This window comes from Sus scrofa, chromosome 10 (assembly GCF_054392235.1).
Source record: "Sus scrofa isolate SSC_HxYL_T2T_F1_AM1 chromosome 10, Sscrofa_HxYL_maternal_Yorkshire_Landrace_v2.0, whole genome shotgun sequence".
Taxonomy (NCBI): domain Eukaryota; kingdom Metazoa; phylum Chordata; class Mammalia; order Artiodactyla; family Suidae; genus Sus; species Sus scrofa.
In genome coordinates, this window is record NC_139392.1 from 84,172,181 (window position 1) to 84,190,051 (window position 17,871).

The 17,871-nt window shown below is 46.2% G+C and overlaps 1 protein-coding gene across 50 annotated transcripts in view; it reads right to left on the minus strand.

Moving 5' to 3' along the window:
* The window catches only part of PARD3 (par-3 family cell polarity regulator), a 634,673-nt gene that overhangs the window by 501,416 nt on the left and 115,386 nt on the right, over window positions 1–17,871 (minus strand). For 48 of the 50 annotated variants that reach the window (XM_084980471.1, XM_084980461.1, XM_084980477.1 and 45 more), the window contains one exon: window positions 16,125–16,226. In XM_084980471.1, coding sequence (XP_084836597.1) covers window positions 16,125–16,226 — 102 coding nt within the window. Of the gene's footprint in view, window positions 1–3,486; window positions 3,675–16,124; window positions 16,227–17,871 lie in introns of those variants that run through there. The other 2 variants (XM_084980459.1, XM_084980482.1) reach the window with 2 other exon arrangements.

Sequence of the window (17,871 nt, forward strand, 5' to 3'; positions counted from 1 at the left end):
CCCTCTTTAAAAAAAAAAAAAAATGCCTGGTTATTCTTTATGCAGTAGAAGGGTTATATATTCTTGAGCAGTTTTCTATTTTTTTAATATTTTATTTTATTTTTTAATTTTTATTTTTTGTCTTTTTGCCTTTTCTAGGGCTGCTCCCTTGGCATATGGAGGTTCCCAGGCTAAGGGTCCAATTGGAGCTATAGCCGCCGGCCTACACCAGAGCCACAGCAACACCAGATCCGAGCTGTGTCTGCAACCTACACCACAGCTCACGGCAACGCCGGATCCTTAACCCACTGAGCAAGGGCAGGGATCGAACCTGCAACCTCATGGTTCCTAGTTGGATTCGTTAACCACTGAGCCACGACGGGAACTCCTACTTTATTTTTATTTCATATATTTTGATGGCTTCACCTACAGCATATGGAAGTTCCCAGGCTAGGGATTGAATTGGAGCTGCAGCTGCCAGCCCACACCACAGCCATGGCAATGCAAGATCCAAGCCGTATCTCTGACCCACACCACAGCCTGCGGCAATGCCAGATCCCCAATGCTTAAGAATTGTAAGTTCTATAGATGTACAGTTTATCTGTTAAATAGCCAAGGATTGAACCCACATCCTCGCAGACACTATGTTGGGTTCTTAGGCTGCTGAGTCACAACAGGAACTCCCACACATGCTTTAAAGTGAATGCTTTACCTTGTGAGCCCAATAAACTGTCCAATATATGACATGTCTGCTTCTCTTTGTTTCCATTTAATACACGATCTTCATTCTCTTGTTCTAACCATCACCTCACCCCCTAAAAGTATACAAAACCCTGATTCTGACATATATTTTCTATGGAAACATTTACTCAAGCAAAGCAAGCACAAATTGGAAATTATAGGGCTGCTGACAGGTCACACGTTGGTTTCCAGCAAAGAAACAAGACTCTGAGGAGGGACCGTGTCTTCCCAGACCCCCCCCCCCCAAAAAAAGAAGAAGTGTCTTTCTTTGTCCTGAGTGTCAGACACAAAGGAGCCAGGAACCAGAGCAGGAATCCAAGCTCTCCACCTACACGGCCCCCATCCCGAGCATCCTCCGAAAGACCACGGCTCGGGTTGAACCTGAAGCGGTAAACTCCCTTTACTACCGCCCGGACTTAATCACTTAGAAGCGTGTTTCCGCGGGCAGAACACCATCCGTCTTATTACCACGGCTGGAACGACAAGCAATTAGAAAGAGTTCAGGGCAGGAAGTTAGAAATGCTCAGCAGAATTTAATTAAACAAATTGGATTCTGGCAGAGAAGGCGAGGGTAACACCCTACTTCTATAAACAATGCCCGTGGAATCCTTCATGACAAGACAGGGCACTGGCATTTAAATTCTCCAGCGGGGGATGCCAACACACCGGCCCCGCCCTCAAGCGCAAGCCGTGGTTTTAAACCCGACGCTTCTTCAAGGGGAAGGAGAAAAGATTTCTGTCGACTGAATCAGCATCCGGAATGTCCTCGCTCACTTCTGGTATTATTTTCTGTATACTCTTTACAGAAGGTTTAATTCCTTAAAACAGGTTTTACTCTGTGTCAACTCAAATTACTCTCATCTGCACATAAACACTGCCACACTGGGACCATTCAGGATCACTGAACATCCTTCTTTTTTGTCTTTTTGTCTTTTCTAGCGCCGCAGCCACGGCATATGGAGGTTCCCAGGCTAGGGGTCGAATTGAAGTTGCAGCCGCCGGTCTACACTACAGCCACAGCAATGTGGGATCCGAGCCTCGTCTGCAACCTACACCACAGCCCACGGCAATGCCGGATCCATAACCCACTGAGCAAGGCCAGGGATCGAACCTGAAACCTCATGGCTCCTAGTCGAATTTGTTAACCGTTAAGCCACAACGGAAACTCCCCATTGAGCATTCTTAACCAACAAACAAACATCTACTATGACTGCAATTTCTGTCAGAGGAAACGGATTAGCCATTTGGAATGTCTCAGACTTGACTTGTTTCTAACATGTCAATATTCTCCGTGACTGTACAGAAAAGAAGAAAAAGAAGAGAAAAAAGATGAACTTAAAATTACTCAAGATTTGGAGTCCCCGTAGTGGCACAGCAGAAACGAATCTGACTAGGAACTACGAGGTTTCGGATTCGATCCCTGGCCTCACTCAGTGGGTTACGTTCCGGCGTGGCTGTGGCTGTAATGTAGGCCAGCAGCTGTAGCGTAGGCCAGCAGCTGTAGCTCCCACTAGACCCCTAGCCTGGGAACCTCCATATGCCTCTGGTGCAGCCCTACAATGCAAAGGAAAAAAAAAAAAAATTACTCAAGATTTAGCAGACATGTGTGGACCAAAATAAGTGTAATAGCAATGATACATGTATGAGTTTTCAGTGTCCGCTTGTATAAACCAATCAGAGATGTTCCAAAAAACACATCCTTTATCAATTAGCCAGAGAAACAAAAACATTATGTGTTTGAGCTGAATTGGAATTATAAGAGGAAGTGGTTCTGAAGCACTGGCCTGGAGAGCAGAACTACAACTTAAGGCAGCTTTAAAATAATCATCATCTACCAAGAGACCACTGGGGGGCGCAGACAACCCATGGCACTTGTCCAAAAATAAATGATAAAGGGGGAAAAAAATCACATTCAATGGGAGACACAAGTTTACTTTCTACCAATTATTATTGTTCTTTTGGTAATGAAAAGGCGCTCCAAAAATATTAAGAAAAAGAATCTTTTGAATCTGAAAACTATATATATTACCTATATATGTATTATATATATTATATATAACTGAATCTCTGTGCTACACACCTGCAACAAACATGATATTGTAAATCACCTATGCTTCCATAAAAAATAAAAATAGAAATGAAAAGGAGTCTTTTCATTTCCAACAAGCCATACTACTAGAAGACATGCCATGCATTATTTGAACAGCCTCAAGTTGCATACCCAACACATTGGTAGTAAAACAAAACAAGAAAGCACACAGCCAGAATCACTTCCAATCAATCGTTTATATTTCCATGCAGTAGCCTCCAGGTACTTTTTGGGGGGAAAAAAAAATCTGTTTAATTCCACACAGTTCTATGAAACAATTTTCCTATGAAATTATATAAACATTAATTTGCCTTTATTCTAACATTCTGCTTATGCACCAAAGTCAACTAATCCTTTCAGTGTGTTGTCTACATGACAGGAGGGTCCTCACGAAGCAAAGTGTTAGGAGAAGAGTTCAGATTAGGAATCAGAATCTTCTGATCACATAATGACGTTGCCTTGTAACAAGTGGGTAATTTAAATTCATGTGCTAAATGAATATACTTACACATAAATAGATAACAAACATCCACAAACCAACCAATGGCACCGAAAATATCAATACGGTTTTGAAATTTTAAAAGAAGGTTCAAGGTAATCAGGAAGTTTTTTCAAAAAGTTTCAACTGCTGTCAACTCCAAAGGAAACGTGAAGGGATCGGATATTTCCGTACCAACCTGCCTTTTGCTGATTTCTGAAGTGGGTCTTTTGAGATTCGAGGACCTTGAGAACCTGAGCGCCTTCACTGAATCCTTCCGCGAGATTCCAGAAAAAGAGCGATCCCTCTTTGCAGGTTTCCTTGGCGATCCATCTGCCATCTCAGTCCACTAGGACAGCCAATGCCACAGTGACTCGGGTTCCAAAACTAACTACAGAAAAAAAAAACTGACCCCAGATAAACAGTCCCCAGACCCAGATATAGGACCAGTGTAGTGCTCAGTCCTCTAAAAAGGGTGACAAATTGCAAACAGGTGGAAAGCATAGGCCAGAACCCTTTCCATCTAAGTCAGCTTCCATGGGCAAGAACCCTGCACAGGGCAAGGAGACGGGAACACGGCGCCACAGCACCAAATGAAAACACCCGTCACCAGTTAAACAGGCCAAGGGTGGTTGTCAGGAGTGACACAGGGCTTCGCAACACACCTTGGAGTCAGCAGGGTGTGAGGAAACACAGCAGGTTCAAAGAAGTCTCCTTAACTCCTTCCTCACCAAAAGGGACGGCCTCAGGCTACAAGCCCCACTTCAAAGCAGGAGCCCTCTGACTGAGCAGGCCTGTCCTCCCAATTCCTGGAGCCTTTCTCCCCTGGTGAGGACGACGTAGAGGGATGAGAGGTTCAAAGACTTCTGCTCAGAAGCGACGAGGACAAAACATTCACAAGAAAAATGCAGTCGGAGTCTGGCACCTCCGTCCCCCACCCCAGAAAGGAGAGGAGGGTGGTTTATGTTCCTCCCAAGGGCAGCAAGAGCATGGCTCTCGCACTTTCTCTCAGGTCTGACTGCAGGAGGCGGGAGGGCGAGGGGGGACCGGGAAAATGAGGCGGCTGAGAAACACAGACCTCGGCTCTGGGTGAGGGTGGAACCCTACGAATGCTCACGACACAATTACCACCACGGCGCGGTTAACACTGGAGCCCCCCAAAGCCCAGCGCTTGGGGACACACACAGCCTGACCCAAGGACGGAAAGCTGGTCCAGACAAGGTGATACTTCTCAGTGCAGCTCATCATCCTGAGAGTCCTCGGGCCTAAGGAGTCAACCATCTCCTGAGCTGTCTCTTTCTGGCCTTGGACACGCAGTGGTTTTCCTCCAAATCTGAATCTCACGTTACTCTCATTCCAATGTTTTGACTCGGGAGAACGTACGAGTTCCTCTTCCACCTTGTGTACTCATTTCCCAATTAAAATGTATCCGTATTTTCCATCACAGTCAGGGCGCGTTTTAAGCCCAGGGTGTGCACCATCGGAGGCACCAATAAAGATTATTAGGTTCAGATGATGGCAGAGCTTTGCCACGTGGAAATGCTACTTGTCACGTGCCTTTAAACACCACCTGTTCGACAGAGTAGTGATTTCCAAATCCCTATCTCCACCTCTGATCTCTCTGATCGCCCGAGCTTCGGAATCATGTGTCCAGTGACCTACTTGATGTGTCCACGTGGCTGTCTCGAAGGCATTGCAAAATCAGTGACATGTCTCCATAGGAAAGAGACCTGACTGTCCCCAACCCAGTGAGTACCCAGTTCTACCCTGGCATCTTCCACTTTTCGATGCGATGGAACTTCTGTCTCATCCCCACTTGCTCAGTTAAGAAAGCCACCCTCGATACCTTCCTGGCCCTCAATCCTCACAGTCGGAAATCCTGGACGTTTTAACTACAAAACACATCTCACCTCTGGTCCCGTTCCCCCGCGTCTACTGGAGACTGAGCCTCCGTCTCTCCCCCACTGGATGCGGCCCCCCCCACCAGCTTCTCTCCCCTCTCATGCTCCCCTATGAGGCATCCTTCCCAAAACAACCTCCCAAAAAGATACATCGAATTATGTGACTGCTCAGTCTGACAGTTTAATGGCTTTTACTGGATTTAGTAGCACGTCTCACCTGCTGAATACAGTCTTAAATATCCCCCTTCCCTCCACCCCGCCTAGTCCCCTCCCCCAGCTGCCCAGTACATCCCAGCCACGCTCTTCCCTTTGGATCCATGAAACCTTCTTTCCACTTTTGGTTGCTGTACACGCTGCTCCCTCTGCCCCCAGCTGTTCGCAGACCCCGCTCCATCACAAGCACCAAAATCCAGGCCTCCTGGCTCCTGAGAGCTGTCCTTCCGAGCAGGTGGAAGCCCGCCCCTCCTGGGTGCCTCTGCCGCCCAGACCCACGGCCTCAGAGGCTCCTCTCCTGGCACGGAGAGCTCTGGGAGATGAGAGGACACCCCCGCCCCAAAACACCCTCGGCACCTGCAGCTGCTTCTCCAGCGTATCAGGGACGGAAAAGCAGGTGCTGAATGAGTGTCAGAGGATGGACGGAAGGAAGGAAGGAGGGACTCTGTTGGGTCTGCTTGGCCTTTGCTCAACCAGACGCTATACGTTCAGCCTGATATAATAGGAACGTGGGCCATCAGTAAACAGGAATTGTGATACTTTTTTTTTTTTTTTTTTAGGGCCCCACAGGGGGCATACGTAAGTTCCCAGGCTAGGGGTCAAATCGGAGCTACAGCTGCTGGCCTACACCACAGCCATAGAAATTCGGTACCCAAGCTGAGTCTGGGACCTACACCACAGCTCACGGCAACGCCGGATCCTTAACCCACTGAGCAAGGCCAGGGATCAAACCTGTGTCCTCATGGATACTGGTCAGATTTGCTTCCACTGCGCCACAATGGGCCTTGGCTTTTTAGATTCCACATGTAAGTGAGATTATACAACACATATTTGTCTTTCTCCAACTGACTTGTTTCACTTCGCATAAATTCCCTAAGGACCACCCCTGTCGTCACAAATGGAGGGATTTCCTTCTTCCCTACAGCCGATTCATACTGGGGAGGGGATCTTATCCTTACCCCCAAGCTCCCCCTACGAGATGCTGATGAAGCAGCAGAAAAGCAGCAGACCAAGAAACCAAGCCCCAGTCTGCAATTACCAAACTGCCCCCACTCCCTCCAGACTCACTGGTGGCCCTAGCCAAGCAGAGTCCTCCCGGCGTCCCCAGGAACGCAGCCCCCACCATCAAAGCTCCTGTAGCTTCGGAAGATCCCTGCAGGAGCCAGCCTGGCCCCTGTGCTGTTTCCTCTGCTCATACCCTGCACCACCGCCTCCTCTGCTCCACCCAGCTCTGCGCTCCCTGCCCACGAAGCCAGGAGCTGTGGGCAAACCAGTCCCCAAAAAATACTTAGATGCTGGGAAATAATCCTGTTGAATTAATTAATTAGCCATTTAGTGCTCTACTTGGTGTTTCATTTAAATATTTTCTTCTTCAGAATCCAACAAAAATGAATCCATTTAGGAGGAAATTAATCAAGTCATCTAATTAAATGAAGTCTATTATACTAATTATTTCTATTCCAAGTTACCAAACTCTTTAAACGAGTCCTTCCCTAAGCCAACTCATGCTAAAGTTTTTGTTGTTTTTTTATTTTTAAAAAAGAGGTTTCTATTCTAACCTATATTTAGAACTGCCTAATCTCTTCACCTTGGAATTGGGCAGAGGAGAATTACGGAGAAATTTAAAAATGGAAAGTAATAAAATCCCCAATTATGCAGTTACTCCACCCTCAAAGATAACTATTTCAATCTGTCCCTTTCCAATGGACATGACTATTTCTGCTACAACTGTACCATATTTTGAATGCTATTTTAACTTGATTTTTTGCCAAACTTATATCGGATACATGTATCTGTGCTTCGGTTCCAAATATCCAACTGGCTAAGTAACACCTCCAAGGCGGCCAAACCGGCTGAGGTCAGGATGGAAGTTGCCTCCCACCCAAGTTGCCCCCTCGCGCCTGCGCCCAGCATCCCCGCTGTGGGGAATGGCCCCACATTGGTGGATTCAACCACCTCGGACCTACCTACTCCCCACTTCTCCCCCTGGCCCAACCTCCATCCATCCCCCTCTCCCCACAAAGCCCCCTGGCTGGCCCTCTGGGCCACTCTGCCTCCCGGCTTTCGTTTGTCCCACTCCCCTGGGCATGCTTCTCCAAAGTCCATCTGAGCCCCACACCCTCACTCTCCCCCTGCTGCCCTTCAGACTGCAGCTGATTCATATTTTTTAAGGCAAGTCTCTGACTTCACCCTGAGCTCTGTCAAGGGACTTTTGTCACATCTTGCACAGGACTCTTCCTTTTCCTCAGAACCATTATCTAAGAGTAATTCTGACTCTCACAACAGACCATAAGCCCCAAGAGAGCAGGAACCATGTCCGCTTTTGTTCAACAATGTGTCACGGCACTAAGCACAGTGCCTGGCACACAAGAGGTGCTCAGCAAATTGGTTAAAATAACTTAACGATACTTAAAAAAAAAAAAAAAAAGACCAAAAAAAGTCCTACTATCATTCAAAGGAAATTACTACATGTGCTGTCTTTCAGATGATTATTTTTCAGACACTCTGGTTTGAAAAAAATTCTCTACTTAAGCTTTACTCATGAGGGGTGGGGCACTTGGCTTTGGTTCAACAGTGCAGCTTTAACTAGCTCTTCCGTCTAATCTCAACCTCACAAAATCATCCAAAGACGGGGGGGGGGGGGGTGTACTGATGCATAAATCAGCTATTCCTTTGGATTAGGACAACAGGAAATATTTTTCACAAGTATTTCATGGTCAGGTTTCCCTGTAAACAGAGAGGATTTTGTGATGGGGTATAATTTCAGAAAGCACTACTTCTTGAAATTGTGCTTTTCCCCAGGGCCAAAAGGAAAAGATGTCCACATGAAAAGCTTGGTTCCAGAGTTCCCGTCGTGGCACAGTGGTTAACGAATCTGACTAGGAACCATGAGGTTGCAGGTTCGATCTCTGCCCTTGCTCAGTGGGTTAACGATCTGGCGTCTCCATGAGCTATGGTGTGGGTCGAAGACACGGCTCGGATCCCGCGTTGCTGTGGCTCTGGTGAAGGCCGGTGGCTACAGCTCCAATTGGACCCCTAGCCTGGGAACCTCCATATGCCGTGGGAGTGGCCCTAGAAAAAGCAAAAAGACAAAAAATAATAATAAATTAAATAAATAAATAGCTTTTAAAAAAAAAAGAAAAGCTTGGTTCCCATGACTGCATCCATTCACTTAAAAGGAAGGCAAGGAATAGCCATTCTATGATTAAGTGACCAGATGAATAAAATATATACCAATGGGCTTGTCACCGAGAAACCCTAAGCAGACATCCTAATCCATTATAACGGAGGCAATCGGTTTTCATTTGGGAAAAAGTACCCAATGCCACGTCCTACCACCCACACCTCTGGGAGGCCCATTCTACAACCCTTACCTGTTTTGCATGTAAACTGTTTAGCTTAAATGGATTTTACATGTTTAATAATAACCAAGAGAATCTACTTGAAATGAAGACACCTTAGTTATTTCCATGATCACTGCTTCTCACTAACACGGAATCTGCTTGAATTCCTCAAAGGCAAAATACAGTTGTGGCCCGTTTAGTATCAGAGGTCTCCTTCATTCAGTGTGTGTGTGTTTTCTTTTTACAGCTTGACGGTTCCCAGGAAGGCACAATATGTAATGTTAGCAAATCAGTATCCTTGACAATGTACAAAATGAGTCCCAATGCGTTCGTTTTCCTGCAGCTCTTTTCTGTCTTTTCACAACACGCCTAGGATGGTTTTAAGATTTTATATGTTTCAGGGATGCAGAAAATCTGGCATCTTTGGAAATTCTATCCAGATTTAAGAGCATAAGAATGCTCCTTTAAAAAAAAAAAAAAACAGCATCACATTCTGAATACGGATCAAGTTCTTTCCAAGAAATTAGCTCAAAAAGCAGGGAGGGGGTGAAAAGAGAGTTAGCCAAGGATCCCCCCACCCCTACCCCAGGGTACGGATCTTCCAAAAATAATTTGGCCACATGCTGCAGTTTAGTGTTTCTGTCTTCACAACAAAGAAATTCAAACACCAAAACTTTCTCTTATCAGGCACATACATGCTCATGCATTAAATGAGAAAAGGTCTTTAAAGAAATTAAAGTAAGATTTCTGTCAGTTACAAGCTGTTAATTCTTGTAAATTAAGCAGCAATCCATTTCTTAATAGAAGAGAGCTTACGCTGCTTTAAGAACTCATTTCAATGTTACCACAGAAATTCTTTTTTTTCTTTTTTTTCTTTTTTTTTTTTTTTTGTCTTTTGTCCTTTTAGGGCCGCACCCTCAGCATATGGAGGTTCCCAGGCTACAGGTCCAATCAGAGCTGTAGCCACCGACCTGTGCCTCAGTCACAGCAACGCCAAATCCTGAACCCACTCAGCAAGGCCAGGGATTGAACCCGAAACCTCATGGTTCCTAGTCGGATTCATTAACCACTGAGCCACAACGGGAACTCCTACCACGGAAATTCATTTTAATCTTCCTTATTCCAGATACAAGAATCTCTTCTGCATTCTCATCTACAGACTGCACAGACTGCGACTGCTTCCAGCACAAAAACGACACGGTGTCTCTCTCCACATTATCCACAACCAGGGCACAGAATCCCTAACGCTTTTTAAAGTATGTAGGTACACAGGTCCCCCACAAGTAAGAAAACACCCTCTTGCTGGACACTGGTTACTTTTTAAGACTCGATGCCAAAACAAGCATGAGAATGATTTACACTTTACACGTATGTGATAAAAAATAACATCTGCAGCAGGAGAAAATTGTGCGCTTTTAAAATTAAGGAATGTGGAGTTCTCGTCGTGGCGCAGTGGAAACGAATCCAACTGGGAACCATAATGTTGCGGGTTCAATCCCTGGCCTCGCTCAGTAGGTTAAGGATCCGGCATTGCCGTGAGCTGTGGTGTAGCTCAGCAGCTACAGCTCCGATTGGACCCCTAGCCTGGGAACCTCCATATGGCACAGGTGTGGCCCTAACAAGACAAAAGACAAAAATTAAATTAAATTAAATTAAGGAATGTTCCTTACCTAAAAGTTCAGCCACACATGTATTTCAAAAGCAAAATTTCTAACAACGCATTTTCTGAAATACAAATATAAACATGGACAGGGCAGTAAGATCATTAACACACAAGGCACAAAAACTGCACCAGTTTCACAGAGAAGAAAGGTGAAAGCATGTGCTAAGCACCTCTGTGCTTTCACCAGCATGTAGAAATTGGAGCTTCCCCACAATACCCATACTTTTTTTTTTTTTTTTTGCTGCACCCACCCAAGGTACATAGAATTTTCTAGGCCAGGGATCGAACTCATGCCACAGCAGCAACCCTAGCCACAGCAGTAAAAATGCCTCACCCTTAACCCACTGAGCCACAAGGGAACTCCCCCAGTACTTTTTTTTTTTTTTCTTGTTTACTGCCACACCTGTGGCATATGGAGGTTCCCAGTCTAGGGGATGAATCAGAGCTGCAGCTGCCAGCCTACACCACAGCCTCAGCAACACAGGATCCGAGCCACCTCTGCCACCTATGCTGCAGCTTGTGGCAATGCTGGATCCTTGGCCCACTGAGCGAGGCCAGGATCGGAACTTGCATCCTCATGGAGACAACATCAGGTCTTTAACCAGCTGAGCCACAATGGGAACTTCCGATTTCAAAAGTGTCTTTTTCTCAACATTCTTCTAGTGAGGACACTGGCCAGACTGTCCACCTGAGGATTCTGGCTTCTTTCCCCCAGGCAGCAGCCAACTGTCTCCACAAGCACCTTTCATGGTGCCTGGACCTCACCTAATCAGACACGCTCTCCAGAGTTTAAACTGCTACTCCACCCACGCTTCCCACAGAGAGCGAGAAACTGAGAGTGGAAGAGACTTCCCAAGGTCATCAGCAAAACAGAACACGCATCACAGCATTCTTGGTCAAAACCAAATTGCATCCCAGTGCAACACAGGCAATGCTTGATGCCACATCTTAAATCACCTTCAGCACCAGAGACACAAAAGAGAAGAGCATGGCATGAGTGAGAAAAAGGCTCTCTTGCTGCTGATCACCAGCCCCCCAAAGCACACTCCCCCCAACTCTACGTGCAGGTCAGTTCCTGGGAAACCTCTGTGGACGCCCCTACAGTCAGGCTGCAGGGAGACATGAATGCCCAGGATTTTGATCCTGTCACCTACTCAGTGGGGTTTCCTGTCATTCACAGAGGGAATGACAGGGGTGACTGAGGAGCCAGGGAGGCTCATGGATAGTAAATAATAAACAAGAAGAGCAAACCAGGAAGACAGACATTCAGACAGAACACAGCCCAGCACTCAGCAAGGCTTGGGTTACAGCTGTTGTACACGGTGCTGGAGACGACGTGAAAAGCACTTCGGTTTTTCGTAATGTGGCAGAATGTCAATCGAGAAAACAGGATCACACACTAAGGGCAAACAGAACAGGGCGACAGCATGTGTGGGCGGACGCTGTGCCCTCTCGGGAAGCAGCAATGTCCACAAGGGACAAACAAACAGGGCACGTGGGCACATCCATATGCCCAAAGCAGATCTGGACTATTCTCTGTCTTAGAAAAAAATCAAACCTACTCCAAGAACCCAAGACAACCCACACTCGCACTGTTTTGAGCACATCTGGGTAAACCCTGGAGTTGGAAGCCTATCGGCACTAAATGGAAACTTCCTCCGTGCTGTGCACTGAACTTGGATGTAACTAAAGGCTAATGAGCAAAACTACAGCTAATCAGGTACTCTGATTGCCTTCTGCTATTATTGGAATTATTGCCTCTTAATCCTAATTTCCCTCAATTAAAAATTTTTTTCATTATTTTACACATTCATGGTGACCGAGTACAAAATCTGTATCTTTAAGAGAGTTTTCCACATGACACGAGCGACAGGGCAGGGCCACTGAAGCCTTGTTTTCACAGTTTGTGAATGAAAATAGAAGCTGGTTGGGGTGTGGGGGGTGCAAAATACAGGTGTTCCAACCTGGCTCACAGAGACCGCACTTCCCTGGGCCAGGTAGCTATAAACATGTGCCCACAGGAGTTTCATAGAACAGGACCTTTAAAGAAAAAAAAAAAGAAAAAAAAAAGAAAGAAATCTCACTGTTTAGGAGAACTGTAATGCTTTTTTAACCTAAAAGCAAAATAGGTGTCAAGATACCTGCCAAAAATGTTGAAAACACTCCAGGGTGATAAAATCAGAATCAAATTTCAAAACCATGGAAAAGAGCCATACAACTGACAACACACAACCCCTCTGTTTGAATAATGCATCCTACAACACCGGTGAATCTGGATATGGGGATTCTGGATTAATTATATTTTTCACAGTTGCAACTTAAAATGGGGCCTGTCAGATGCTCATTCAAAACTTTAATTCTACAATACACATATTTAAATACTTCTGAACAAATAAAACAATGATTTAAAAACCATTTTAGGAGCTCCTGTTGTGGCTCAGCACGTTGACAACTCAACATAGTGTCTGTGAGGATTCGGCTTTGATCCCTGGCCTTGCTCAGTGGGTTAAAGACCTGGCGTGGCTGTGGCTGTGGCGTAGGCCTCAGCTGCAGCTCCAATTCATCCCCTAGCCTGAGAACTTCCATATGCTCCAGGTGCAGCCGTAAAAAGAAAAAAAAAAATCTTATAAATAAAAATAAAAGCCGTTTTCGTCGTGGTACATCGTACCCGTTAGCATTTTTCTATTTGAAAACTCAATTTAATCTACATGATAGAAAACTGTGTGAAAACTTATTTCACCTACTAACATAAAATCTTTTTCTCAGGTTTAAAGCTTTAACTTGTTTAAGATATATAAGATTGTATAGGAGATACATACATATATATATGTAGGATAGGTATAGGATTATATAAGATATATAATAAAAGACAATGTAGATTTATCATCATCAAATTCAGTAAGAATACAAAATGTAAAACACGGTTTATTACGTATCCTGTGATTTCAGAGCTCCCTGGAGGCCTAGTGGTTAAGGATTCGGCATTGTCAGGGCTGTGGAGCGGGTTCAGTCCCTGGCCTGGGGAACTTCTGCATGCTGAGGGCATGGCCAAAATAAATACATAAATATTTAAACATTTTTAAAGACAATAATTTTTAAAAGTCCCCTGTGATTTCAATATGCCACTGTCTGGGGTCACCCAACTTGCCTTCTCCTTGACTCTTGTGTATGATCTAACGGTGAACTGCGTTGAAAGAAGAGCGCATTCTTTTCAATTGCTGAGCAACAAATTGCCACAAAATCTAAACAAGAACATGAACGACCATAACCCAGTCACAGAACCCACCGTATTCTCAAGTACGCGTGAAACACCCATCAAAGGAGGCCGTATATGGGCCATAAAGTAAGTCCCGGTACAGCTTTAAAGTTCTTTTTTCAATCCTGTTGCTGAACACCTACCCGTCAATGCCCCACCTGCTCAAAATGCAAGGTGTGTTTGGAGCGTGAATGCTGAAGGGGGTGCAGGCAGGGCTCCTACCGAGACTTTGTGAGCCCACCCGGCACTACACCAAGCGGTATGAACACCCGGAGTCCATTCGGCTCAGCCTCCTCAGGACACCGGGACGGGGCAGCCCCCTTGTCCTGCTCCCACAGCAACCGAGGCCCACAACAACACACCTGAGCGAGGCCCAGCATGGGGGCCACCTCAGCTGCTTCTCAGGGACTCTACTCATTTGGACGCACAGTCGAAGCACAAAGTAGGATGGTCCCAGTGTGGGGGACACCTAAGTCTGGGCTCAATCAGAAAGGAAGGAGGTTTCAACACCTTGTAATAACCTATAATGGAAGAGAATCTGAAAAAGAACACACACACACACACGTGTCTATGTATATGTGTGCTTATGTACATGTGTGCATCTAGGTACACGTATGTATATATACACATGTGTGTATGAATCACTTTGCCGTACACCTGAAACTAACACAACATTGTACACCAACTATACTTCAACTTGAAAGAAAGATGACAGGTGGAGAAACAAGCATGGGCATCAATGATGCTGGAGGCAAAGGACACGCCCAGGACGACTCAGCTTCCTCCACAGAAACCCAAGAATCCAAAGCAGCAATGATTTGAAAGCAATACTGTCTGTGCAGCCATGTCAGCATAGCTATGGTTAATGGATTTATAATCAACTCCAAAACAACAGGCCACCCCTCAATCCTTTTTATTTGAGAGAAAGAGAGTGTGTCTCTCTGAAGGACGCAAAGCCTACTCAACCAGCTGCCGTGATGAGCTTCAGGCAACATGGGGTGCCAGGTGGTTATTTCCCTCTGCGTATGTTTCTTTTTTCTCACGAGAACCTATAGTACTCTTTTGGAGAAAAAAAAACAAACAAAAAAGAAAGACAAAAGAAAAGAAGGAAGAAGATGGGAGAAGAGGAAATGTTAAAAGATCAACCCAACACTAGTTCATCTCTCCTGGTATTATGGCTGGGAAAGGCCACCTGTTCAAATTCTTCATAAATCTCTGGAGTGGTTTAAGCTCTGGAGCTGAACTGCACAATAAATTGGCTATAACGCAGGTCTCCGGAGGGCACTCTTCGTGTGGGTTGCAGGAAAAGGCTTTGAGAGCCACCCTACTCCTGGCTCACTGAAGAGTCTAACAAGGAAACTGACACCAAGAGAAACAGCAGCAGATCTCAGACAGGCAGAAAAGTTCTGCATTTGGGACCCAACGTATCCCAGGCCACAGCAGCTTCACGGGACAAACCCCACGACGGCAGGTGCCCGTGACGCAAACATCTGTCACTTCACACAGTATCTGGTACCTGAAATTGTTCCTTCGCCTTAAGATGTCAAGAAAGCACTGTGCTGTCAGAAAGGCAGGTGTGAACAAGACACAGCCGCCGCGCTTGTCCAGCCCACCGCACAGGAGGCAAAGGGCTGCAGAGCTCCCAGGAGGAAGAGGGGTGAGGACTGGGCGGTTTACCTTCCTCAACCCCATGGCGGAACCTCACTGTGGAGCCCACCCTGAGCCGGCACAGGCCATGGTGAACAGATGAGACGTGGTTGCCAGCCCTGCGTGCTAACACGGCGGGCGTGGCCGCAGCCTGCTCAGATCAGCGCCCCATCCAATCCAGACCCTGTGCTGAGCAGCTCCTCTGCCTCCTCCCCTCAAAAAGGACAGACTGGGGGGCGGAGGGGGGGAGTGGTTAAAGGGCCTGTGGTGCCACAGTCAAGCCGGCCTTGAAGATGCTGTTGCAGTGCGACAGCCCCCCGAGAGGCTCACGGGGGAAAGGGCGGCTCCCCAAGCCAAGGGCACAGGGAGGGTGGTGGAATGCAGCCAAGCCGTGACCCCCAGAAGCCAGCCACTGGGATGGGCCACCCCTGGGGTCCACAGAGACCGTGCGTGTCCCACATGGAAGTGCCGATCGTAACAGACCTGAGTTATCAAGAAAGATGTTACGTTTGGTTAAAATAAGGGAGGACCAACATGGAAAGCTCTTAACCATACTCCTTTTTAAAACCCTGCCATTTCAAATTCCAAAACTTCGGATTGACTCCCAGGTATCAAGAAAGATCATTATACCCTGGGGTTCAGGGAAGGGAGGATTCATGGCACTTATTTTAAAAGAAACAAACCAGTATGAGTGGCCCAAATGTTCTTTAAAGTACACGTGCCTGAAATAGGAAGGCAGCTGCTCCTGCCACCCACGCCCTCCCCCGCCTTCAAAAGATGTGCTCAGAGGCGCTTCCCTGGGCTTGCACTCACCCTGTCTTTGTCATCTGCCACATCACAGAGGATGTCGTCAAGATCGAGAATTCCTCCATCCCCATGTTCCAGGCGGTGCACTTGTATCCAGTAGTTTGGATCCTGTAGGAAAGAATACATAGTAAGTTAGCATCACCCAAGAGAAGGCGACAGTGTAAAACTGGGTAATAACCTCCTGCCGGGAAAAGGAATGGGCCTCATCAGCAATATAGCAACTGACTAAAAAGTCAGGTGGCTCCCTATCTCTGATTGAGTCAATTTTCCTTTTTCAATGATGGAGTCCCTCAGGCATGCACATTCCTTTGGCTCAGATGCTGACATGCTGTTATAGGAACCGCAGGAACCAGCAAATCTCAGTGCATCTGAAATACTAATTCCTCTGAAGTATGCTGGGTTTCCCATGGTCCAGCATGAAATACTTAGTAATCTTCCCAATCCAATCTGTCGAGACATTCCAATAAGCAAGCAACGTATACTGTGTGTCTGAATAACCCAGGTCAGAGCTACCTGAAGAAAAGAAGGCTGCATGCCTTGGTGGCTCAAAGTAATCACTACAAACAGGTCTAAATACACGGACCCAGAAGGCTGTTGACAAGGCCACACGTGAACAAAGCACAAGTACAGAACAATATGTGTGTTTGAGTCCTTTGTTTATGAAGACAAAATTGCACACACTTTTGTATGTGTGCATATAGAAATGACCCCAAAAATACACAGCAAAATTTGCCATAGTTATCCCTGAGGAGTGGGACTGGAAGACAAGACAAAGGGCTTCATTTTAAGTGTTACACCTGGGGTGTGTGTGTGTATGCACACGTGCTTATGCATACACACACACATATGTGCAGACACATATGTACACATACATACATACAAACACAATATAACATAAAACTAAGTTCTAGAATTGCGTGAAAAGAGAACACAGTGGTTTTGAAACGTCTACAATCATGCTCAGTTGTACACTCAAACGAAAACTCTATCTCTTGCCGTCAGCTGCTGAATCAGCCGGGGCACAGGATGACTAATAAAAAGTTCAAGCGAACACTCCACTTTTCCAACCTAAACAGAGATGTTTGGTACAGTTCTTTCCTAAAGGAAAAGCTGGGATGGAGGAGCCACAGGATTAATGACAGTCCAAATACAGCTTCTGGACCCTACGCCAGATCTCCTGACTCAGACCTTCTTCCCAGGGCAGGGCCAGAGGAGCCACAGCCTTGAACCTCCCGGAGGAATCTTTAATAGAGCCAGGCCTAGGAGTCACTAAAATGGACCACTTATTTAAACAAAGGGGAAAAAAAATGCAGAGTGACCAATCCCTGTCACTTTTTAACCAGCACAGAAAGGAGTTCTGACCCTCACTCTCAAAGTTATTAGACATTTCTGTAGAAACGACCACGCCAACAACCCACAGCTCCTCGGCACCCTCCTCCATCCAGACTTCGTGAAAAGGAGATTCAGAACTGAAAGTAACTCTTCACCCAGAACACAGAGCTGAGTTGTAGGAAACACACACACACACACACACACACCCCTTGGCATCCCCTCCATTCCCTGGGCCTTCCGCTGGTTACAGTGTCACCCAGAGTTCTTAGGAAACCCCCTTCACTGAGTCCAGCCCAGAATTTGTCATCCCTAAATTTGTTGAGTCACTAAGGAACAAAATCCCAGGAGTCCCCTGGTGGCCTAGCAGATTAAGGATCTGCTTTGTCACTGCTGCAGCAAAGGTTCGATCCCCAGCCCTGGC